Source organism: Caloenas nicobarica, chromosome 24 (genome assembly GCF_036013445.1).
Source record: "Caloenas nicobarica isolate bCalNic1 chromosome 24, bCalNic1.hap1, whole genome shotgun sequence".
Taxonomy (NCBI): Eukaryota; Metazoa; Chordata; class Aves; order Columbiformes; family Columbidae; genus Caloenas; species Caloenas nicobarica.
The window spans coordinates 1,428,752-1,449,018 of record NC_088268.1 but is presented as its reverse complement, the minus strand read 5'-3'; the positions used below and the strand labels follow the sequence as shown (position 1 = coordinate 1,449,018).

Here is a 20,267-nt window from a genome sequence, read left to right as displayed (position 1 = left end):
TTAGGAAAAGTGTCCTGGTTATGTGGCACAGCAGCACAGGTACAGGTATATTTTCTGAAATCACTTTACTGATCATTTTGTAAAGAACTGCTATGGAGAAGGACGTTTTTGGGCAGAGAAACATATTTGCTTAGATTACAGATGCTACATGACAGTGATAGCCTGTAGAAGTTCTCCTTTAGCACACTTGTTCCTCCTGCTCTTCTGAATCAGGCAAACCCTTTATTCTTGGAATTGTAAATTGTATTTCTGATAACATTGTGAAATAGTGGAGGTTTACAGCCAAATTCCCCAACTGTGTACATCTTAACTGCACCGGGTAGGTGAGGGTTGGAATTACAAAGCTCCTGTTGCAGCACTGGATTAATTTGGCTGTAAACTTTGCAAACGAAGGGCGAGCAGCAGCCACCACCCCAAAAACCAATATCCTCATTGCTAAGACAGGCACTTCCGTGCTGACGAAGTGACTGTTATGGGCTGAGATGGAACTAATTTCCAGATTAGTGCCCAGGCGCGTCAGGGGAGCGTGTCTGCTGTTACACAGAAAATGGGAAATATGTGAAGTGTATGTTGTATATAAGAACTGCCAGTGAAGGCTGGTTGGTGTCTGTACTGCTGATCCTGCTGACCATTGGGCTTGATCGTCTTTGGTGCGTCGATAAGTCTGTTATCAGATGGGAAAATGAAGTTACTGGTGCTGCAGGCACAAAACAACATGGGAAGAACGTTCCCTGTTTCATTTCCAGCCCTGGATGATTCTGGAGGTGACGGGAGCTCTTCCCTTGCCCAAATTTTAAACTGTTTTGTCTTCTGTGCTGACCGGCAGCTGGTGTGTGTGCGGCACCGGGTTCACCTGGTGCCTAGGCGAGTGCGGGGAGGTGATTCCCTACGGCTTGTGTCCCAAATAGTGTGGCCAGGAGGCCTAGGGCAGTGACCGTCCCTGTGCTGGGCACTGGGGAGGCCAAACTGCGAATCCTGGGGGCAGTTTTGGGCCCGTCACGCCAAGAATGGCCTTGAGGTGCTGGAGCGAGTTGAGAGAAGGGAACGGAGCTGGTGAGGGGCTGGAGCACAAGTGTGATGGGAGCGGCTGAGGGAGCTGGGGGTTCAGCTGGAGAACAGGAGCTGAGGGGAGACCTTCTGATCTCTGACCTGCCTGAAAGGAGCTTGGAGCCAGGGGGGGTCGGGCTCTGCTCCCCAGGAACAAGTGCCAGGACCAGAGGAAACGGCCTCAAGTTGCGCCGGGGGAGGTTGAGGTTGGATCTGGGGAACAATTTCTTCCCCAAAGGGCTGTGGGGCATTGGAACAGGCTGCCCAGGGCAGTGCTGGAGTCACCATCCCTGGAGGGGTTGGACAGACGGACATGAGGTTCTCAGGGACATGGGGCAGTGCCAGGGGTGGGTAACAGTTGGACTTGATGAGCTTGAGGGGGCTTTTCCAACCAAAATGATTCTGTAATTTGTACCTGGGGATGTGGGAAGGAGACGTGCATCTCATCTGTCATTCTTGTCTGGACTCTGCATTGAGTCTGTCTTGTTCTTGCCTTGCTCAGAGTTCCCTGGCTTTGCAAAAATGCAAATGTTAATTAAGATTTTAGTTTTCCTAATGCATTCCTGTTTTAATAGGATAAGAAAATTGCAATTCATGAGCTTGTTCTGGAGAGAGGCTGCAGCTCCTTCCCCACAAGTATAAAAGCTCCCAGCAAAGCAAATTAGAGGCCGGACGGAGCAGCTGGAGAGGCCGGTGCTGCGGATCCAGCCGGGGCTGCTTGTCCCAGGGCCGGCGTGCGTTGCCAAACCCGCTGTCCCAAAAAGTGATTTGTGGGTGTTGGATCTCCTCTTATACAAGCAGTGCTGCAAAACATTCTTTGAGGATCTTTTTTCAGATGTTCAGAACGAGCTTTTGCAAACTAGTTACTGCTTTAGGATTTTTTTATTTTTTATTTTTTTTTTAGTTGTAGAAGCACAACTTCTAGGGTGTCTGTTGCTGAGTCTCATCCCTGTTGTAGGCATCATGTTGTAATTCCTTTAATAATATAACTGAATGCTTTCTTTAAATGAGTTTTGCTTTTGTCTTTACTGTTTCACTATATGCTGTTACAGTGCCGGCTTCCTCTCCTGGTTAGGAATCCTTCCTTAATTGCCAGTCCGTGATCATTTTATACCAATTTCTTCTGTCCTTTAGTGCAGGGTTGTTTTTCAGCTCCATAGTGTGTATATTTGGAAAGTCATCGTAATCCTCTCCAGGCTTTCCCTGTGCTGAGAGCTCCATTTGTCTCCTCCCAGGCTGTTGCTGACCCAGCTGGTCCCTGCTGCCAGTGCTGGGGTTTGCCGGCTGCGCACAGCCCACGTTTCCAGTTTTAATGGTCACCTCCGATTGCGGCATCACTTGGCCCTTTGGCTCTTCAGATATCGGCCGCGCTCTGTGCGCGGCTGCTTCCAGCAGGAGCATCAGCCTGGCTAACATAGGGTCTCCGCATCATCATCTCAGGTCCCTGTTTACCTTCAGAGCTCCTTCAGTATTGTAATTCTTCCTTTCAGTAGTCAAACTAATGTTATTTGCAGACTTTTAGCGGTGAACGAGTGTTTGCCCTCGAGCGCTGTTGGGTCAAGCACGCTACCACCAGCCCCGCTCACGTCTGCTGGGGCCTTAGTAAATACGGAGTGAACTTTCTTCCCCACAATAACCCCTGCACAGGTTCTTTGCCCTCTTTAGGTGATGCAGCTCTGGGCTTGGTGGTCCTGTGGTGCTTGGCGGCTCTTCCAGCAGAGTTTGGGTGGTTTTGGCCTGGGGATCCCGCTCCTGTGCAGCTGGCACTGGGCTCTGCAGAGCAAACTGGGATTTCTGGTACCCAGAGCTGTCATGTTTTCCTAACACTTGTCTGCCAACATCTGCATGACAGAAGTTATAAATACGTCCTTATGCCTGTACATGTATATCTATATGTTTTACAGAAAAGAAAATTTTAAACATATGACACTTTAACAATTCGTCTCATACAAACCCTGTAGAAACAGCACAGAACAAAACTGGCCTTGGCTTTAGAAGCTGTTCCATAATCTCTTGGGTAGGATTAGGAAATTAAATGAGCAGTTTTGGATGAAGAACATCCCTGCTGTAGCATTTAGTATTTTAGCTCTCTGTTCATAAGAGCTGACAGGTAGCACTGCGCTTCTGTTCTGTACCCCCGACTCACCTCCTGGGGGTCTGCCTAATAGAAACATGTTGTTCTTCAGCTTCCTCTCTCATCAGCTTTAACAATTCACAGATATTAAACGTATTTTTGTACTTCGTGCTTGCCCACGCAACTATCTTGCATAGTGTACTATGTGTAATGTTCCAGAGATGTTGTTATTCCTTCTCTTCCCCAGCAGCGCTTTGCTTTGGCTTCAGATGCTTGTCTTGAAATTTAAAAGGAGCGAAGGTGGGGTTTGTATGTGTGTATGACAATATCCAAATAACAGCGTTGCGTGCTGGGCTGAGCTCTCCTGAAGTGCAAGGGCAACTCAGTGTCATATTTTAGCGCAGGAACATGCAACTTAGAAAATAAACCCCTGAAAGATCGGATGTTATGGTGATTGTTTCTATTGTGAAGCTGCTTGTTTTTTGGGATGACTTTTATCTTGTAAAATATGTCAGTGTTGCTGAGCCTCCCGGTGCCGGGTTTTCATGGTTAACATCAGCTTAGTGGCAGAGGAGTGGGGGCAACGTTACTGTTCTGTGGTAAATCCAAAGCTGAGGTCTTCACGTTGGTCTTGCAGCACAGGATTTGTCAGCGCATCGTGTGCTCTCACTTATCTCTTGACAAACAGAAGGAATATTGGAGTAGATCTCTACAGACGTGGATTTAGTAGCACGAGACAGTCTCCCACAGCATCTTTGCTGCTAAACTGAGGAAGTGTGGCCTGGACCATCGAGTAGTGAGGTGGACTGGGAACTGGCTGAAGGAAAGAAGCCAGAGAGTTGTGGTCAATGGGGCAGAGTCCAGTTGGAGGCCTGTACGTAGTGGAGTCCCTCAAGGGTCAGTACTGGGACCAGTATTATTCAATATATTCATCAATGACTTGGATGAGGGAATAGAGTGACTATCAGCAAGTTTGCTGATGGCACCAAGCTGGGAGGAGTGGCTGACACTGGAAGGCTGTGCTGCCATCCAGAGACCTGGACAGGCTGGAGAGTTGGGCAGGGAGAAATTTAATGACATAGAACAGGGGAAAGTGCAGAGTCTTGTATCTGGGCAGGAACAACCCCAGGTTCCAGTACAAGTTGGGGAATGAGCTGTTGGAGAGCAGTGTAGGGGAAAGGGAGCTGGGGGTGCTGGGGACAGCAGGGTGACCATGAGCCAGCACTGGGCCCTTGTGGCCGGGAAGGGCAATGGGACCTTGGCGGGATGAGAAGGGGGTGGTCAGTAGGTCAGAGAGGTTCTCCTGCCCCTCTGCTCTGCCCTGGTGAGACCACATCTGGAATATTGTGTCCAGTTGTGGGCCCCTCAGCTCCAGAAGGACAGGGAACTGCTGGAGAGAGTCCAGCGCAGCCACGAAGATGCTGAAGGGAGTGGAGCATCTCCCGTGTGAGGAAAGGCTGAGGAGCTGGGGCTCTGAGCTGGAGAAGAGGAGACTGAGGGGTGAGCTCATTCATGGGGATCAATATGGAAAGGGGGAGTGTCAGGAGGATGGAGCCAGGCTCTTCTGGGTGACAACCAGTGATAGGACAAGGGGCAATGGGTGCAAACTGGAACACAGGAGGTTCCACTTAAATATGAGAAGAAACTTCTTCCTGGTGAGGGTGCCGGAGCCTGGACCAGGCTGCCCAGGGAGGTTGTGGAGTCTCCTTCTCTGCAGACATTGCAACCCGCCTGGACACCTTCCTGTGTAACCTCATCTGGGTGTTCCTGCTCCGGCGGGGGCATTGGACCGGATGATCTTTCGAGGTCCCTTCCAATCCCTGACATTCTGGGATTCTGTGATGGGTGATGGCTGGTGGGCGCCTGTGCCTGATGGTGCTGTAGGAACAAGGTCCTGCCTCAGATGTGGGGTCACCTGCCCAGGACTTTGCTGTCCTTGGAGTCTCATCCTTGCATAAACCAGAATGTGAACTGGAGGCAGGAAAGACTTTTTTGCTACTTTAAGCCTAATATTGACTGTATTGTGGGCATGGGCATAACCACAACCTGTGGAGATGAGCATGTGTCACCTCCAGAGCAGTGTGGACAGTGGGTAACTGAGGCAGGTGGTGTTTGCTGTGAGCTGCAAGTGGTGTTTCCTGGAGCTGAGCTTTGTGTTGCCTTTGCCTAGTTGCTAACAGTAACCTCCTAGTTAGCTTAAAATTAGCTTGTGTAAGTACACTTGAAGATGTCTTAGAAATGTTCTTAAAGATAGAATCATAGAATCATTTTGGTTGGAAAAGACCCTCAAGATCATAGAGTCCAACCGTTCCCCCAGCCCTGGCACTGCCCCATGTCCCCGAGAACCTCATGTCCGTCTGTCCAACCCCTCCAGGGATGGTGACTCCACCACTGCCCTGGGCAGCCTGTTCCAATGCCCCACAGCCCTTTGGGGAAGAAATTGTTCCTTGGGAGCAGAGCCTGACCTCCTTTGCTTCCCCTGTTCCGTGACGTGTGATGTGCAAGTGCCGGCAATAGGAACGTTGGAGAGAAAAGAGGCTGCAGGTTCCACGAGTCCTTGTGCTGGTATCCTGGGAGGCCGGAACCCAAAATGCAAGAGCTTAAAGTGTCCTTGGCAGTGCTGCCACTGCTGTATGACAGCTGTCCAGGTGCCGGTGGTGCACGGCTCAGCTTTGAACTGCTGCATTCATGCCAGAAAAACTAATTCAGGAACAGCCAATGCTGGTGTCCTGCTGGGACAGACAAGAGGAGGATCCTGTGAGCTGCAGCACTGGGGATGTATAGAATCATAGGATCGTTTTGGATGGAAGAGACCCTCAAGATCATCGAGTCCAACCATTAACCCACCCCGGCACTTTTTCTCCCGTTTCGTGCTGGCAGAGAGCAAAGAGCAGAGAGCCCATGTGAGCACTGGGGTGAGGAGAGGGGAGAGGACACCCCTGCATTCACTGGAACAAGGCGTTCCTTCTGCTGGTCTGGGTGCTTTCCAGTTTAATCACCATCTCTTAAATGATCAGATTTCCTTAAGATGTCCCTTGGGCACTCATGAAAACCTGTGTCCACTCCACTGAGCAATGTCCTTCTTGTGGTTTTAACACAATAAAGCTCGTGCAAGAATCACAGATTAATTGGGGTTGATCTCCAGAGGTCCCTTCCAACCCCAACCGTTCTGTGGTTCATGCACGAACTATATTATGTTAAAAACACTTCTGTATGTTGATAATGTAGTGAAGTTCTGCAAAATGGAGCTTGAGGTGAGCATCACCTGGAGAGCTGGGAGCACAGCACAGATTACAGACACCGTCTGAAATGTTGGTTATCGCCGAGGGAGAAGTGGGGTTTGGCCAAACAGAAGCAGAAGCTGCCACGTTATTTAACGTGTCAGGTACCCGAGGAGATTTTGCCACGTATCTGTCATATTGTGGAGTGCAAAAGGAGCACGTGGTGCTGGATTTGAAATACGTTCTGTTATGTTTATGCATTTCCTTAGAGCACAGTTTGCATGTTCCCAGATGTGGACAAGAATAACGCAGCAGAACGTGCGAGGCGCTCGCTGTGAACGAGTAGGAGGCGATTTGTCAGTAAGGATTAAAAATGCAGCTGAGGACTAGTGCTGTAAAAAGGTTTAATCTGGGGGCTCCGGGTTCAGTTTTCACCAGGAATATCCTCCCTAATGCGTTTTATCAGGGCATGCCCTTCACAAAACAGTCCCCTTGCAAATGAAGGAGAAATTATAAAATGGTGAATGCCTTTTTTTTTGTGTGTGTGTGTGAAGTGCCCAAAGACAGTGAAGTTGTGTATCTCAGAAGTCATATTTTTTTTTGTTACAAGAATATCTAATTGAGTCTCTTATTACACTTCAGATTCAGGTGGATAAATCCGTTTCAAGGCCGAAAATATCACATCTATCATGGGTAACTGAGCATTATTGAGTAAAAATAATGAATTAGTCCTTTTCTAAATAGCAGGGACTCTAGAAGAATTAGATTTTGACATAAAGAGTTGATTTGAGCTACGGGGCATGTTTGCTTCAGTCAGAAGATGAATTTTCTCGGATTCTTGTCTCAAGTGGCCAGGGAGTCAGGCAGAGGTTGAGCAGGACGGTAACTCGTGGGAAATTACTGCGATGCGCGGTAGGATCAGCGCGGTTCGTGCTCTCGCTGCTGGGATCTGAGGGTGTTTTGGGAGAAAATCCTTCCCGAATTGCTTTGGGCCATAGGTTGACCCTGACAAATAGTTTCTGTTGCAGCGCCAGCAAATGTGTATCTGACAAAGAAAATAGTTGTGCTTTGATGCTAAAAATAACACCCTGGAAGGTCAAGTTGAGCTTTCTTCCAAATTACATTTCTGCAGCCTATAGCTAGTGATGGAGAAATCTTGACTTTTCCAGCCTTTTCTCTACTTCTAGGGGAATTCTGAACCCAATTTTCACCCCTTTTTGTGGAATAACTCTGCGGAATCAGAGGGGGTCGGGGCGTAGGACGGGACTGGGGTTCCTCCCCATACCCCACATGCTGCTTCATAACGGGACGGGGTAACCTGGGCCCAGAGGGGGGATTTGGGGATTTTAGCTGCTGATTCATGATAATAGTGGAGGGGAAAGAAAATTGAACAGATACTGTTGAAATAGGATTGATCCTTTGACTTTAGGGACAAAAAAAAAAAGGAAGGTGGAGGACACTCCCACAAAATTTGTTGCATTAATTTTTTTAATAGTGATAGGCTGGAAATGACTATTGAACTTAATTTTCTTCTGTTTGTTATTCATTTGTGATGTTTTCTATACAGTAGAAAATATTCTTTGCATCATGATACTTCTTTTGAGAAGTTTTATAGAGAGATTCGGTGGAGCTGGAGAGCAGCTCTGGCTGAGAATTAAACCTTCCTGTGACTTCCAGCGCTGCCCTGGACTGTGGTGTTTGGCGTATTTATACCCAGAATGGATGTGCTCAAATTTCAGTTTTCTGAGTAATATCAGGAAGAAGAGAAGTGACATCTTCATTCCACACTCTGTTCCCCACATAGTCTCTCTAAGCCAGCCCAGCAGGACACAGAATCCCAAGATCCCAGGCTGGTTGGGTTGCAGGACCTCTGCAGATCCCCAGCCCAGCGCTGCTCACGCAGGGTCACCAGAGCAGGTCACACAGGTCGGGCCAGGCGGGTTTGAATGTCTCAGAGAAGGAGACTCCACACCCGCTCTGGGCAGCCTGGGCCAGGCTCTGGCACCGCAAAGGAAAGAAGTTTCTCCTCATGTTCCGATGGAGCCTCCTGTGTTTCAGTCTGTGCCCGTTGCCCCTCACCCTGGCGTTGGGCACCACTGAACAGAGTCTGGTCCATCCTCTGACACCCACCCTGAGATATTGATCCCATTGATCAGATCCCTCTCAGCTTCTCTTCTCCAGCTCAGCAGCCCCAGCTCTCTCAGTGTCTCCTCATCACAAAGATGCTCCAGACCCCTCAGCATCTTTGTGTCCCTCCCTGGACTCTCTCCAGTAATTCCTTGTCCTTCTTACACTGGGGAGCCCAGCACTGGACCCAGTTCTGCAGACGTGGCCTCCCCAGGGCAGAGCAGAGGGGGAGGATTCACCTCCCTGCCCTGCTGCCCACACTCTTCCTCACACACCCCAGGTCCCGTTGGCCTCTTGGCCGCACGGGCACATCGGTGACTCATGGTCACCCTGTTGTCCCCAGAACTCCCAGGTCCTCTGTGCAGAGCTGCTTTCCAGCAGGTCCCCCCCACCCTGTGCTGGTGCCGGGGGTTGTTCCTCCCCAGGTGCAGGACCCTGCGCTTGTCCTTGTTGACCTTGATCAGGTTCTTGTCCGCCCAGTCCCGTGTGTCCAGGTCTCTCTGGATGGCAGCGCAGCCTCTTGTTTGTCAGCCCGTCCTCCCAGTTTGGGATGATCAGCAAACTTGCTGAGGGTGCACTCAGTCTCTTCATCCAGGTCACTGATGAACAGATTGAACAGGACTGGACCCAGTACCGACTCTGGGGATCCCCGCTGACTACAAGCCCCCAACCAGACTCTGCACCGCTGATCACAAGCTCTGAGCTCTGCCATCCAGCCAGTTCATGACCCATCTCGCGGTGCACTCATCCTGAGCTTGCCTGTGAGGATGCTGTGAGGGATGGGGTGAAAAGCCTCTCTGTGGTCAGGGCAGGGTTACCCAGGGTGGTGGTGGAACTGGGTTGTCTCTGGGCTGCTTTGCCTCACCAGCTTGCAAAATATTCCAGTATTTTGTTACTCAGGAAGATGCGTCTCCCAGCGAACGCTTCGCTGCCTGCTGGCGTGTGGCAGAGTGAGGGGATGGCACATGAGCACCGGGGTTCATAGATCATAGAATGATTTTGGTTGGAAAAGACCCTCCAGATGATGGAGTCCAACCGTTCCCTCACCCCGTGTCCTGAGAACCTCATCTCCGTCTGTCCAGCCCCTCCAGGGATGGTGACTCCAGCACTGCCCTGGGCAGTCTGTTCCAATGCCCCACAGCCCTTTGGGGAAGAAATTGTTCCCCAGATCCAACCTCAACCTCCCCTGGTGCAACTTGAGGCCGTTTCCTCTGGTCCTGGTGCTTGTTCCTGGGGAGCAGAGCCCGACCCCCCCTGGCTCCAAGCTCCTTTCAGGCAGGTCAGAGATCAGAAGGTCTCCCCTCAGCCTCATTAGTAACTTAACACTTGCCTTGCAGGAATTTTCTAGGTAATTTTTAGCTATTTTTCCTAGATATGCTGGAAATCTGGAGGTATACAGGACTAAAATGCAGAGCTTTGGGTACAAACATCGGCATCAAACAGAAGCATTTGCAAAAACGCTGAAGAGGGAGAGGAGCTTGTTAGTGCAGTGACTGTGCTCTCCGAGTGTGTTAATGCTCGCGAGACCTATTTGTGTTTTATGGATTTCCAAATGTTTGGAGGCTCTGCCTTCATAAAGCAAAAATAGGTTTGTGTTTGATAGTTTCTTTTTCTCTTCCGCAGCCTATGCAAGCAGCGAGATGTCCCACAGACGAGCTGTCACTGACCAACTGCGCCGTGGTGAATGAGAAGGACTTTCCCTCTGGGCAGTAAGTGTGCGCTCTCACTCCTTCAACTTTGAACCAAAAAGGAATTGTTTTCAAAATTTGCATGAAGGTGGAATGCAATTTTGGGTTTGGGAGGCTGAATACCACAGGTTATTAAAAAAACTTCTGCGTCTTTCGAGACCAAAACTTTAAATGTGCCTCTTTCTCAGGACTGGAGAGACTAAGAAAACAGTAAATTTTTCTCTGAAGCATTTCTTCCTTGGCAACTAGATCTTCTTAAATAATTATAATTACTATTTTAGTCACTATTTTAATGAAGGACTTCAGACCTTTTTTGATTTTTTTTTTTTTTTTTTGGTTTGGTTTTGCTCCTGTTCCTTTTACATACTTAGAATATTTGGACTATTTCAAGTAGATTTTTATCATTTAATTGTGTTACTGGGGGCATCTTCTCACTTTCCCATCATCTTGGAGTGAACAGAGTCACCAGAAACTCTTGTTCTGGGGCTTTTCGTGCACAAGAACAAAAGGGGAGGAAAACCAGAGTGTGGGCACAACAATGTGGATTCTTTAATTCCAGTTCAGTGGTGACTGATAGCAGCTGACTTGGGGTTTTACTTTTGTGAAAAAGGTGGAAAACACATTAATTTTTCAGCTCAGCCCACATAGAAGGACTTTGTATTAAAAGAAGCCAATTGAAATAATTGGTTTCCTTGCTTTGCTGCAAACTGCATGGTGGCTTTTAAAGGTTTCGATATGTAGATTGTGAACAGAAGTAATTAATTTCAGCAGAAAGTATCGCGTGCAGAAGAAGGTGGAAGAGCTTGGGCTTGAAAAATGGGAAAAAATGTTAAAAAAGATACTAAATGATGCAGTTGGGGCCTTACCGTGAAATATCTGGCCCGGGTGGATCCTGCTGAGGACGGAGAAGGAAGCGGCTCAGAGCTGCGGGGAGCGGGGGAACGATGTGGTTTAACACTGCATTCATTTTCTGCTGCCCTGGAGAGCTGTCCTGGCCCTTAGTGAGTGACTGAGCTTTAATAACATACCAAAACAAAGTGAAAACACCTAAACCAACCTCCAGGAGCACAACTTTTGGAGTCAGAAGCAGGAAAAAGTATCTGCTTGCACAGGGTAGTGTCCTGGTGTCCTCCACTGATGTAGATTTTTTTTTTTTTTTTTTTTCCAAGTGATTCACTTGCAAAAATACCTGAACTGAGCATTGTACCTCATGCATTATAAAAATGTTAATTTCCTCAAATATGGATGTCCTGGGGGGACCCGGCTTCCAGACCTGCAGCACCAGGTGCTTCCCTTTCATCACGTTTATGGAAGCGTGAGGAAGAAACATCCCATAACTGGGACTGATTCTCCCCGAGAGAGCTGCTTGTTTCTAGAAATCAGGGCTCGTAAAGAAAGCACCATATGTTTGGTTGCGAGCAGATGCTATAAATCGCTTGGAAAAGTGGAAGGGTACAGAGAAACCCGGCGCTCAGCTGCTGCTGCGGGCTGCAGCGATTCTGCTGCATTGCAGATCCGCCGAGCAGGACCGTTCCTGTGATCTGCAGTCAGCAGGTTGGGTTCGTGCCGTCCTCCCCGCGACTGGCCGCACACAGTGGGTTTTGGTAACGGTTACACGAAGGGCTTTGCTTTAACGCTTGCGTTTGGTGTGCGCGGTGTAGAGCTGGGAGTTTGACCTTGGATCAGAGGGATGGTTTACCCCCAGGAGGTCACTGTAGATCTTTTTCGTGCTTCATTTTCTGCATCCTGCAAGTTGGGCAAGTGTGAGTCAGTGTTTTGTGCTGCATGATGCAGTGTGTTATTATAGTACCAGCTTGGTTTGATGAGTTGCACTGGCTTAGGTTCCTCTGACGTCTGTCTTCAGGACTCCCAGTGTATTTTGGAGCGGGAAACAAGTGCTGGAAACACCCAGGTGGGGAAGGGGACAATTCTGGGAGGAAACCAGCGCAGGTTATCTCAATGGCAATTTTTTTTTAATGTTGAGAACTGACAAATTATTCTGACCTTTTATTCTGCCTTTCACATGGGAACACCATCCCTCTTATCTCAAGCCAGAAAAGCCCGTGAGGAGCCTTGCTGAATAATTTATATGGGTTTCTAAGCATGCACTTGAGGCACAACAACCCTGTGAATGCTGCAGGTTTGGGGAAGAGCGGCTGGAAAAGGACCTGGGGGTGTTGGTGACAGCGGCTGAACATGAGCCAGCGTGTGCCCAGAGGGCCAAGAGGCCACAGGATCCTGGCTGGTGCCAGCACTGGTGTGGCCAGCAGGCCCAGGGCAGTGACCGGCCTGTGCTGGGCTCTGGGGAGGAAAAACCGCGAATCCTGGAGTCACCATCCCTGGAGGGGTTGGACAGACGGAGATGAGGTTCTCAGGGACATGGGGCAGTGCCAGGGGTGGGTTAATGGTTGGGTTCAATGTATTTTCATTGTTTTCCAGCCAAAATGATTCTGTGATTAAGTGATTCACAAACATGAAAACTAACAGACACACAGGTTAAATTATCTATTATTTTTTCTGTTGGTTTGCTCAGCCTGGCCAGAGGATTTACCAGTGGTTTCCTGGGCCCTGTCTGGAGCCCTGCTTATGAACTGGCATCAGCTCTGCTTTGGTTCTCATTGTTCCAGCCAAGGCTTTACACGCGTTAGAGCAGCAGTTCCTTCCCTTTGAGCTCTTGGGAGGTATCTGGCCCTGGTGACTCATTGTTCCTTTTGTTCGTTAATAAGCAGAAGCTGTTAATGAGGCTGAGATTTCCTCCCTGTGTCTCCATGAGCTCTCCCAGCTCCTTCCTGGTGAACATCAATGTAGGAAAATGCATTTAGCTTTTTCTGCTATTGCCTTATTTTGAACATTCTTAATACTTAGGCTGCTTATAGTTGTTGAAAACTGCCTGCTCCTGCTGTCTTTGAGAAGAAACGTGGTTGTTCCTGTGCCTTTTGGAGACTTTTCTCAAAGAACCTCTCAGGATTTGACCTTTCCTGATCTTCCTACTTGGCTGGAGATTTATTTCAGAAAGATGATTTTTATTTTTATTTTATTTTTTTAAATTTCTGGCATCTGTTTGCGTGCTGTCAGGCTCTGTTATCTTTCTGATTTGCTGGAAATGTTTTTGGTGAGTGGTATGCACTGATAGAGCAATTTTAATTTGTATCAAATCTTCGTGGATTCCTGCCCCCTGCAGTATTTTTACCAGATATCCTCACTTTCTTGCATTTCGCTGTTTTGAAGCGAAACCCAGCAGCGGTGGAGTTGTTCTGAACCTGTACACGTTCAAGTCGCTCTTGTGTTTTGAACCAGACGTAGTGCACTGCCCAGGATCCGGCTCAGTCTTCAGAAGCTTTGATCTTGGGTCTTTTTCTGTCTGATGAGTTGTTTCTAGTAGGATGTTATTTGTTATCCTGCATATTTCCTGATGACATATTCCAGTAGCATAACTGGGACTTGAATTTGCCTCCAGGCATGTTTGTCTAATGCTCTGCAACATAATACCTTGCTTTCCACTTGGTTGTGTGTTGATATTAATTGGAATTACTCAGACTGATACACTCAGTGCTGGGAACCTCTTGATTTCAGTCCCGGCTTCCTGGGCAGCTGCTCTGGTTTATCTGCTACTCAGTTTAAAGTGAAACAGTCTCTGCAGGAACGTTCGGGGGAAGGATCATCTCCCCAGACCTGCTGGTGACACTTTTCCTCCCGCAGCCGGTGTTGTTGCCATCTCTGCTGCAGGGGCACGTTGCTGGTTCATGTTCGACTCCTTGTTCTCAGGTCTTTTCTGAAGAGCCACGTTCCAGCCAGTTGGCTCCCAGCCTGTACTGGTGCTCGGGATTATTCCTTCCCAGGTGGAGGACTTTGCGTTTTCATTTGTTGAACTTGCTGGCATTTGTGTCCGCCCATATCTCCGCCCTGTCCAAGTCGTTATGAATGGCAGCACCACGAGCAGGTGTGTGATCTGCAGACAGTGCGCTCTGTGCCGCCGTCCCCGACATGACCCGGCAACGTGTGCGGGCAACCCAGAAAACCAACCGTACCCTGGGCTGCATCCCCAGCCCTGCGGGCAGCGGGTTTGGGGGGATCCTACCCCTCTGCCCCGCTCTGGTGAGACCCCCCTGCAGTGCTGGGCCAGCTCTGGGTCCTCAGCACAGGACACACATGGAGCTGCTGGAGAGGGGCCAGAGGAGCCCCAGAAATGATCCGAGGCTGGACCAGCTCTGCTGGGAGGACAGGCTGAGAGAGTTGGGCTGTTCAGCTGGAGAAGAGAAGCTCCGCGGAGACCTTAGTGCGGCATTTCCGGACTTAAAAGGGGCCGAGAAGAAAGATGGGGACAGACCTTTGAGCAGGGCCTGTTGCGATAGGACAAGGGGTGATGGTTTGAAACTAGAGGAGGGAGATTGAGGCTGGACATGAGGAAGGAATTGTTGGCCCGGAGGGTGGTGAGAGCCTGGCCCAGGTTGGCCAGAGAGGTGGTGGCTGAACCATCCCTGGAGACATCCCAGGCCAGGCTGGACGGGGCTCTGAGCAACCTGAGCTGGTGCAGATGTCCCTGCTCATGGCAGCGGGGGCACTGGGGCAGCTGGGAAGGTCCCTTCAACACAAACCATCCTGTGATTAATGAAGAGCTCAGGTAGTATGAACCCCTGGGGTAGGTACACCCGAGTGAACTGCCTGAGCTGGGCCTCGTGCTGCTGATCACAAGCCTGGTGGTTGAGGCCATTCTCAGTCCCTCGCGCTGCCCACTTACCTACTCTGTATTTCATCAATTTGTCTATCAGGACGGCTGCGTGAGGCAGGGTAGAAAGCATCGCTGGTGTTGAGGTAACCAGTATTCACAGCTCTCCCTTCATCCTCGGAGCTCGCCGTGTCATCGCAGATAGCTGGTACGTTGGTCAGGCTTGATGTTCCTTTGTAAATCCTGGCGTCTACTCCGGTCACTTCCTTGTTCATTAATATATTTGGCTTCCAGGATTAGTTGCTCCATTACTTTCTGAGGGACTAAGGTCAGGCTGAGCAGCCTGTAGGTCCTTGGATCCTCCTTCTTGAAGACAGGAGTGACATCTTGAAGATAGAGTGACACCAACTTTCTCTGAGCCTTCAGAAACCTGCCCTGACCACCATGAAGCACCAGTCAATGTCTTGCTCTCCCTCTGTGAGATTTATAGGGAGCCACACCACCTATAACAGGTTTCTGGATTTACGCCTGGAGTGGGAGGAGATGGAAAAGGGTGCACGTCACTGGAGCTGGGGGTTTAGGCAGTTGATAGGATGGGAGGAAATGGCCTCAAGTTGCACCAGGGGAGGTTGAGGTTGGGTCTTGGGAACAATTTCTTCCTGGAAAGGGCTGTAGGGCATTGGAACAGGCTGCCCAGGGCAGTGTCACCATCCCTGGAGGGGCTGGACAGACGAAGATGAGGTTCTCAGGGACACGGGGCAGTGCCAGGGCTGGGGGATGGTTGAACTTGATGTTCTTAAAGGTCATTTCCAACCAAAACGATTCTGTGATTCTATGATTTAGGGCCAGAACCAGTGAAGAGTCATTTCCTTGGTCTGGAGGAGATGTGTATCCCGTGTGATATGTTTAAAATTTTCTTTCCCTGCTGCACCAGCAGTGCCTGGAGAGGTTTCACAAGCGTCCCAATGTGTTTGGGCTGAAGCTGGTGATGTCTGGTGGCTTTGGCTGTGCAGGACACACATCTCCTCTACTCTCAAGGGGCCACATGTTCTTTCCTGCCATGTGGCTGAAGCTGTAATGTCTACATGTTGTAGCCAACGTATACATGTGCAGCAGATCAGCTTTGGGGTGGTGCTGGATTCGCTGTGCGTATGCAAATGAAGATGTAGGGAGCATATGAACATGGCAAGTTGAACATGAGCCACCAGTGTCCCTGGAGCCAAGAGGGCCCCGTGTCGTGGTGCATCCAGCACAGCAGGGCCAGCCGGGCAGGGAGGGGATTGTCCCACTCTGCTCTGCGCTGGGGCGGCCTCACCTGGAGCATTCACTGTGTGCAGGGCTGGGGACACAGGTTTATAGAACCATAGAATCACTTTGGTTGGACAAGACCCTCAGGATCATCGAGTCCAACCATAACCCAACTCCAGCACTACACCATGTCCCTGAGAACCTCGTCTGAATGCCTTTTAAACCCCTGCAGGGATGGTGACTCCAGCACTGCCCTGGCCAGCCTGTTCCAATCCCTGACAGCCCTTTCCGGGAAGAATTTTTTCCTAATATCCAATCTAAACCTCCCCTGGTGCAACATGAGGCCATTTCCTCTTGTCCTGGATAAGGAGATAAAGCTACAGGAGAGTGTCCAGAGGAGGCCACAAAGTTGGTGAAGGGTTTGGAGGGGAAGCCGGATGAGGAGCGGCCGGAGTCCCTGGGTTTGTTCAGCTGGAGCAGAGGAGACTGAGGGCAGAGCTCATGGGGCTGCAGCTTCAGCAGGGGAGCAGGAGAGGCAGGGCTGAGCTCTTCTCTCTGTGACAGTGACAGAACCCAGGGAATGGCAGGAAGATGTGCCAGGGGAGGGTCATTTGGGTATGAGGAAAAGGTTCTTCACCCAGAGGGTGCTGGACACTGGAACAGGCTCCCCAGGGAGGTGTCACGGCCCCAAACCTGACAGTGTTCAAGAAGAGACTGGACAACGTCCTCAGACCCACAGTGTGACCTGTGGGGTGTCCTGTGCAGGGACAGGGGTCGGACTCCATGATCCTGTGGGTCCTTCCAGCTCAGGACACTCCGTGATTCCATGAATGCATTCGCTGCCAGGGAGGGGACGGTGGGTGCCTGGGACCGTGGGCCTTGGCTGGTGTCCCAGCTCATCTGTCGCTTTGGTTCTGGCCGTGGGGCAGAGGGGACACCCCAGGTCGTGTGAGCTGGTGGCTCCTGTACCCAGGGGGTGTTAAAGTGTCCGCAGTTGAGAAGAAGAACATGAGGTGGAACCTGATTCCGCCGTCGCCTCTGCCACCAGCGCACACAAATCCCACCTGCCTTTAGTTTCGCTTTCTTATGCCAAAAGCAAATCTGCTTTTCACAGAATCACAGAATCACAGAATGTTAGGGATTGGAAGGGACCTCAAAAGATCATCTAGTCCAATCCCCCTGCCAGAGCAGGAAAACTTAGGTGAGGTTACACAGGAAGGCGTCCAGGCGGGTTTTGAATGTCTCCAGAGAAGGAGAATCCACAACCCCCCTGGGCAGCCTGTTCCAGTGTTCTGTCACCCTCACTGAGAAGAAGTTTCTTCTCACATTTAAGTGGAACCTCTTGTGTTCCAGCTTGAACCCATTACCCCTTGTCTTACTGTTGGTTGTCACCGAGAAGAGCCTGGCTCCATCCTCGTGACACCCACCCTTTATATATTTATAAACATTAATGAGGTCACCCCTCAGTCTCCTCTTCTCCAAGCTGAAGAGACCCAGCTCCCTCAGCCTTTCCTCATAAGGGAGATGCTCCACTCCCTTAATCATCTTTGTGGCCCTGCGCTGGACTCTCTCCAGCAGTTCCCTGTCCTTCTTGAACTGAGAGGCCCAGAACTGGACACAATATTCCAGATGAGGTCTCACCAGGGCAGAGTAGAGGGGAAGGAGAACCTCTCTGGACCTACTAACCACCCCCCTTCTAATACACCCCAGGATGCCATTGGCCTTCTTGGCCACAAGGGCCCAGTGCTGGCTCATGGTCATCCTGCTGTCCACCAGGACCCCCAGGTCTCTTTCCCCTACACTGCTCTCTAATAGGTCATTCCCCAACCTGTACTGGAACCTGGGGTTGTTCCTGCCCAGATGCAAGACTCTACATTTCCCCTTGTTATATTTCATTAAATTTTTCCCCGCCCAACTCTCTAGCCTGTCCAGATCTCGCTGGATGGCAGCACAGCCTTCTGGCGTGTCAGCCACTCCTCCCAGCTTGGTGTCATCAGCAAACTTGCTGATAGTACACTCAATTCCCTCATCCAAGTCATTGATGAATATATTGAACAGTATTGGTCCCAGAACTGACCCTTGAGGCACTCCACTAGATACAGGCCTCCAACCAGACTCCGCCCCATTGATCACAACTCTCTGGCTTCTCTCCTTCAGCCAGTTTGCAGTCCACCTCACTACCCGATCATCCAGTCCACACTTCCTCAGTTTTGCTGTGAGGATGCTGTGGGAGACGGTGTCAAATGCTTTGCTGAAGTCAAGGTAGACCACATCCACTGCTCTGCCATCGTCAATCCACCTTGTTACGTCTTCATAAAAGGCTATGAGGTTGGTCAAACACGACTTCCCCTTGGTGAAGCCATGTTGACTGTCCCTGATGACCCTCTTATCCTTGATATGTCTTAAGATGGCACCAAGGATAAGGTGTTCCATCACTTTCCCAGGGATGGAGGTGAGGCTGACCGGTCTATAGTTGCCCGAGTCCTCCTTCTTGCCCTTTTTGAAGACCGGAGTGACATTTGCTTTCCTCCAGTCCTCAGGCACCTCTCCCGTTTCCCAAGACTTGGCAAAGATGATGGAGAGCGGTCCAGCAATGACTTCAGCCAGCTCCCTCAGCACCCGCGGGTGCATCCCATCTGGACCCATGGATTTATGGATGTCCAGATTGCTTAATTGCTCCCTAACCCAGTCCTCATCAACTGAGGCAGACTCCTCCATTGCCCTGCCTTCCTCTGGGGCCTCAGGGGTACGGGGCTCCTCAGGACAGCCTCCGGCAGAGTAGACAGAGACAAAGAAGGCATTCAGTAATTCTGCCTTCTCTGTATCTTCTGTCACCAGGGCACCCACCCCGTTCATCAGTGGGCCTACATTGCCTCTGGTGTTAGTTTTATCTGCCATGTATTTGAAGAACCTCTTCCTGTTGTCCTTGACCCCTCTCGCCAGGTTTAACTCTAAGGAGGCCTTAGCTTTCCTAGTTGCCTCCCTACATCCTCTGACAACAGCCTTATATTCTTCCCACGTTTTTCACGTTGTTCTTCCCAATATTCTTCCCAACGCTTTTCACGTTGTCACAGCTGCTAGGCATAGTCTGGGGAGAACTATGAGCAGCTTTTGAGTTTCTTTGTTTCTGATGGTTCAGCTTAGAGAGTGACAGGCAGGCACACGCAACATTACTCTGTTTTTATGACAGTTCTGCCCTTCAGGTGCCATCTGAGCTGTTGGTCACTGTTGGAGAGGAGGATCAGCCTCAGCGCCAATGGAGTTTTACTTTGTATACAGAAATTCTTCCCATTTTTTCTGCCATCAAACTTCTAAACTACACACTAAGATCCTTGTAAAGACTTTGCAGCTGTTTCCTGTTGAAATTACCGCTGGGGTTTACTGCTTATACTGGGGTAAAATATTGATGCTTTGGTGTCAGATGCTTGAGATACGAAACCAGAGTTGATTTTTAGGCACAGCAGCCTTGGCCTGTGTGGTTATAGTTTGGTTCTCTCATGTTTGCATATTCTTGAAGTAAAGGGAGTTATTAGGACAATTATTAGTACAAGGTAATTATTAATACAGTGTCCTGCAGTTGGGCTTTGAGATCACGTTATATCGCTGATGGAAAGACTCCTGTGCGCCTGCGTCACGGTGCAGCTCTGAAACCTTTGCTTTTGCTTTTGTAGGACCAGATACGTTTTTTTTCTTTGAATTGTCACAGCACTGGGAGCAATGCTAAATATTGGAATAAAATACTGTTTGTTCTCTCTTCTAGACATGTTGTTGTGAAGACTTCTCCCAACCACAAGTACATTTTCACGCTGAGAACCCATCCCTCGGTTGTTCCTGGCAGCATCGCCTTCAGCTTGCCCCAGGTACTGTTCATGTATGGTTTGACTTACTGTTTCACTATAGAATAAGAAAAATCTCTTCCGAGATCAGGCTTGAAGGTACCTATTCTGACTGGAGGGAGATGTCTGCATAAATGTGTCCTACAAATTGATTTCTGACAGCAAAAATTCAAGGAGACTTTTACTATAGCTGAAGCTTTTATTACTTTGATCTTTTTTTGGTGCACGGTGGGATAAAAATACTAGAAAAGGTGTAAATCAACCTTTTAAAAAAACACCAGAAACAAACTATTTCAGAAAGAAAAGCCTAAGCAGTGTCTGCTGTTCTTTGTGAATTTGTATTGTTCCCGATTTCCTTGG

General features: G+C 49.5%; 1 protein-coding gene across 3 annotated transcripts in view; it reads left to right on the top strand.

Moving 5' to 3' along the window:
* Positions 1 to 20,267, top strand: part of NSF (N-ethylmaleimide sensitive factor, vesicle fusing ATPase) — an 89,347-nt gene that overhangs the window by 6,862 nt on the left and 62,218 nt on the right. For all 3 annotated transcript variants that reach the window (XM_065650935.1, XM_065650936.1, XM_065650937.1), the window contains exons 2-3: positions 10,093 to 10,178; positions 19,832 to 19,931. In XM_065650935.1, the coding sequence (XP_065507007.1) occupies positions 10,093 to 10,178; positions 19,832 to 19,931 (186 nt within the window). The remainder of the gene's footprint in view (positions 1 to 10,092; positions 10,179 to 19,831; positions 19,932 to 20,267) is intronic.